General features: G+C 48.9%; 1 protein-coding gene across 1 annotated transcript; it reads right to left on the bottom strand.

Moving 5' to 3' along the window:
• Positions 1–1,118: 1,118 nt before the first annotated feature.
• LOC119570208 (collagen alpha-2(VIII) chain-like) lies at positions 1,119–1,844 on the bottom strand. Its single transcript, XM_037918046.1, has one exon. The coding sequence runs from the start codon at positions 1,842–1,844 to the stop codon at positions 1,119–1,121; it is 726 nt and encodes a 241-aa protein (XP_037773974.1).
• Between the last annotated feature and the right edge of the window lie 3,169 nt (positions 1,845–5,013).

Genomic DNA, 5,013 nt, shown 5'->3' with positions numbered 1-5,013 from the left:
AAAATTAAAAAAAGACGATACTAGGTAGGAAAGAGGTAGGTAGAAAACAAATTTGGTAGAACGAGTAAAAGATATAAGTGGGTGGGAGGTGGGTAGACACCCAATTAGCTAACGGGAATAAAAGATAGAATAATTTTTATAACAAAAGAACACACACACACAAAAAAAATAAATAAAAGATGGATAATATATTTATATTTTATAGAAGTAGATAATAGATGAAACAACATATGTGTTATATAATTTTTATATAAAATAAACATAATATTAATATATATATATTATATTATATATATATATATAAAATTTTAACAACACTATCTACTACGATCATCATCTACTCTATAATATGTATACGAATAGATACTACATACATAACAAAATTTTTATATGGTAAAGATAGATTCTAGATATATAGATGGGTAGTTGATGCATACATATTATTAATGTATATTAAAATGTATATTATATAATTTTAATTATAAAATTATAAGATGTAAATATATACATATATCATCTACCCACTATCTACTATTATTATATACATACATACATATATAATATATATTAATTATATATTATATTATATTAATAATATATAATTTCAGGGTTCGACTTAAAAAAGATAAGAAAAAACGTAAAGGTAAACGGAAAAAAACCAGGGGGAAACATACAGAAAGTTTACTTTTAAAAGGCACTATACATACACTTACAAAAAATTGTACAAAAAGGACGTGGGAGTAGAGAGGACCGGGGAGCGGGGGGAAAAGGGCGGAAGGGGAACACACAGGTCAGAAGTCAGGGGACAACTACTAAATTTTTTTGACGGGTTGCCCTTTTAGGGCCGCGCCGAGTTTACAAGAAATCCTCGCCCCCCACACGGGCGAAGGCCAATACGGGTGATGGGACCGCCCATTTTGACCAGAAACACGCGGAAGGCCCGGTGTATTTTGGGAAAGGCGACCAACACAGGCAAGCACTGCCGCCCCGCGAGCCCCAGAGAACTCGTCAGAAGGACACAGTGCCAGATGAATTTGGGACATCTCCCCCCATCTTTTTAAGATAACATCCGGAGTGGATATTTTCCAAGCATCTTGGGCACCCAGTTTTTGTTCCTTCTACCCGGGGCCGCTGCGGGTTTCCCCTGGTGAATGTGCTCCCGGGCCTTCCCTTCCGTCACCCGCACTCTCCCGGGGATCACGGTCCCGCCTTCTGTCGGGGGGGCACCTGCTCCTCCACAGTCCCTCACCCCCTACTTCTCCGGGGTGTCCTCGGCAGGGGATCCTCGGGGGGTCCTCGGCGGGCAGTCCTCCGGGTGCCTCGGCGGCAGCTTCCCGGGAAATCCTCGGGAGGCAGCTCCTCCGGCGTGCCTCGGGGGCAGCCCCCGGCATATCCTCGGCAGGCGGTCCTCCGGCATATCCTCGGGAGGGGCCTCCGGCAATCCCCGGAGGGGAGTCCTCCCGGGATGCCCCGGAGGCAGCTCCTCGGCAGTCCTCGGCAGGGAGCTCCTCCGGGATATCCTCGGCAGGCACTCCTCGGCATATCCTCGGAGGGAGCTCCCCCCGGCATATCCCCCGGGAGGCAGCTCCTCCGGGTACCTCGGCGGCAGCTCCCCCGGCATATCCCGGCAGGGAGTCCTCCGGAATCCTCGGGAGGGGAGCCCTCCCGGGAAGTCCCGGCAGGGAGCCCCCGGCAAGTCCCGGGAGGCAGTCCCCGGAAGTCTCGGCAGGCGTCCCCCCGGTATCCTCGGCAGGCAGTCCTCCGGCTATCCCCGGCAGGGAGCTCCTCCGGATTCCTCGGGAGGGGCTCCTCCGGCAGTCCCCCGGGAGGCAGCCCTCCGGCATATTCGACAGGCAGCTCCTCCGGCAGTCCGTTGCCCCACGCGAACGGTCGTTGGGTGCATGTCCACCCCCAGTTTCTTCTCCGCCTCCTCGGGGGGCAGTTTTCTGGCTCCCCGGGGGGGTTTTCCCCCGTGCGTCCCGGGGGGCATTTTTTCCGCGGCCCCGGCGGGCAGTTTTTCATGTGCGCCCGGGCAGCAGTTTCCTCCTGCGCGTCCCGGGCAGGCATCCTCCTGGGCGGGAGATCATCCGTTCTCCTGGGCAGGCGCGATCTCCGGGGTCCCCGGCAGGCGACGATCATCCGGGGCGTCCTGGGCAAGCGACGACTCATCCGGTGCGTCCTGGGGAGGCACGGTCACCCGGTGCGTCCTGGGAGGCGCGGCCATCCGGGGGCGTCCGGGAGGGGACGATCATCCGGTTCCCTGGGGAGGCGAGGCTTATCCAGTGCGTCTGGGCAGGGGAAAGACCACCCGGGGTCCTGGGCAAGCGACGACTCTGGTGCGTTGGGCAAGCGACAACTATCCGGGGCGTCCTGGGCAAGCGACATCATCCGGTGCGCCTGGGCAGGCGACGACTCATCCGGTGCGTCCTGGGGAGGCAGACTCATCCGGGGGTCCGGGCGGGGACGCTCTCCGGTGCTCCGGGAGGCGACGACTTCCGGGCGTCCTGGGAACGACGATCATCCGGCGTCCCGGGCACGACGGCCATCCGGTGCGCCGGAGGGGGACGACATCTGGTTCTCCTGGGGAGGGGACGGTTTTCCAGTCGTCCGGGCAGGCGGACTCATCCGGTGGCCTGGGCAACGACGACCATCCGGGCGCCTGGGCAGGCGACGGCTCATCCGGTGCGTTTGGGCAGGGGCGACCACCCCGGGCGTCCCCGGGGAGGCGCGATCATTCGGTTTGGTCCCGGGGGAGGGGACGACCCTCCGGTGCGCCTGGGCAAGCGACGACTCATCCGGTGCGTCCTGGGCAGGCGACGGCTCATCCGGGCGTCCCGGGCGGTAGGCCCTTCCGCAGCCCGATGTCCAATCCCTTGGCATGCATCCCACGCCAAAAAGGGCGTTCGGGTGCCCTCGCACCACCAGTTTTCCAAGCGGACAGCAACGGCCTAACTCCTCCGACTTAGGGAGCGCTTGCGTGGGTTACTGTCGGTAGGCTTCCCGACCGGCCCTTTTTTTCCGAGGGCCCTTCCCCGGGGGTTCACGCTTTTGTCCGTCTTTCCGAAGGATTCCCGCTGCGACGGGCCCTTTGGGGGCGGAACGCTCCAGGTGCGATCCGTGGTCATCGCTCCCGGCCAGGGTTTTACCCCGGGACTTTAGTTTCCCGGACGCCCCCTCGCGAGGGAGGGCCCGAGCAAGGCCAAAAGCGGAGGGCCACTTCCCATAGCGCTTGCTTCCTTCCCAGCCTTTCCTCTTTCCCGGGTTTCCCGCGGGGGGCTCTTCCCGCTCCCCTTTGCCACGTTCCCCCGGAGTACAGGGCCAGCTGCTCGGTTGATTCTTTCCCCCCGTATGTAGTGATAAAAGGCCCTGCCTTCAAGGGCCCAAAAGATCACCTTCCCTTTTCGTAGTCCCTCATGGTCCGTTTTCCAGGGCCGTCTGACCCGGCAAGGCGCCAATGTCAGGGTTCGACTTATAAAAAGAATAAGAAAACGAACGGTCAAGGCAAAGGAAAAAACACCAGAGGGAAACATACAGAAAGGTTTACTATTAAAGGCACTATACATACATAAATACAAAAATGTACAAAAAAGCGTGGGGGGAGAAGGATCCAGCGGGGGCAGGGAGGTCACATGGCGGAAGGGAAACCAAAGGTCAGAAGTCACGGGACAACTACTGAATTTTTTATGGGTCCTTTTATGGGCCCCGCCCATGTTTACAACGAAATCCCCGCCCCCCCACACGGGGGGAAGGCCAACAGGGTGACCTGGGACGCCCACTTTGACCGAGTAAACACCGGAAGGTCCGGGTTGTTCGGGAAGGGGAAAACCAAACAGGCAAACACTGCCGCCCCCCGGTCCAGAAACCTCTCAAAGGACAGCAGGCCCAAAATGAATTGACAATATTTTATATATATATATAATAATAATTAATATATATATATATATACATAGTGTATAAAAACAAATAATATATATTTTAAATAAATAATATATATATATAATAATATTATATTATGATATTATATACATTATACACACACACACACACACACACACACACCACACACCAACCCCAACCCCCACACACCCCAAAAATATAATATAATAATATAATTAATAATATTAATTAAAAAATTTAATATTATGTTATATGTTATAAATTTTTATATAAATATATATTATGTATAAAAATAATTATAATTAAATTATAATATATATACATATATAATTATAATATTATATAATAAAATATATATAAGTATAATATACTGTATAATAAGAAATATAAATGTTAATTTTTATATTTATTTTAATAAAAATATATATAATTTTTATAATATTATGTATATTATATATGTTGTATGTAATACATCTATATTATATTATAAATTAATATATTTATATATATATTTAAATATATTACATATAAAATAATATCTATATATTTAAGTATAATAATTTTTTTATATATTTTTTAAAATATTTTATATATTAAATTATTTTATTTAAAATTTTATTATTTTTTAATATTTATGGTGTGTGTGTGTGTGTGTGTGGTGTTGTGTGTGGGTGTGTGGTGGTGCGGTGTGTGTGTGTGGTTTTGTTGTGTGTGTGGTGGTGGTGGTTTTTTGGGGTGTGTGTTGGTGTTTTTTGGGGGTGGTGGTGTGTGTGTGCATATTTTAGGTGTCCAAAGTCCAAAATCAAAATTTCCAGATGTTATTTTCTCCTTAGCCCAACCTAAAATTAAACCAAAATAACCAACTTAAAATAGCCTAAACTAATCTAAACCTCCGAACCCAATTTTAAATCACCTACCCAAATAAATTCCAATCTAACTAATCTTTGTTACAATTCAACCCAGCTTTAAAAATCCTAATAACAAACCCACCCAACCTATAAAGTAACCAACCTAAAACCAACCAAAAACTCCCCAACCCCCGATAAATAAAACAAAAATGAAACCCTAACTTATCATTCTAACCTTTAAAACCTTACATTCTAAAAAATTTTCCCC

The sequence above is a fragment of the Penaeus monodon genome, unplaced genomic scaffold (assembly GCF_015228065.2).
Source record: "Penaeus monodon isolate SGIC_2016 unplaced genomic scaffold, NSTDA_Pmon_1 PmonScaffold_23121, whole genome shotgun sequence".
Taxonomy (NCBI): Eukaryota; Metazoa; Arthropoda; class Malacostraca; order Decapoda; family Penaeidae; genus Penaeus; species Penaeus monodon.
The sequence above is the reverse complement of the archived record's forward strand: the minus strand, read 5'-3'. Positions and strand labels throughout refer to the sequence as shown.

Coding starts and splice junctions, on each gene's coding strand:
- LOC119570208 (XM_037918046.1), bottom strand. CDS start 1,844: ATGCCGGAGGGCTGCCTCCCGGGGGACTGCCGGAGGAGCCCCTCCCGA.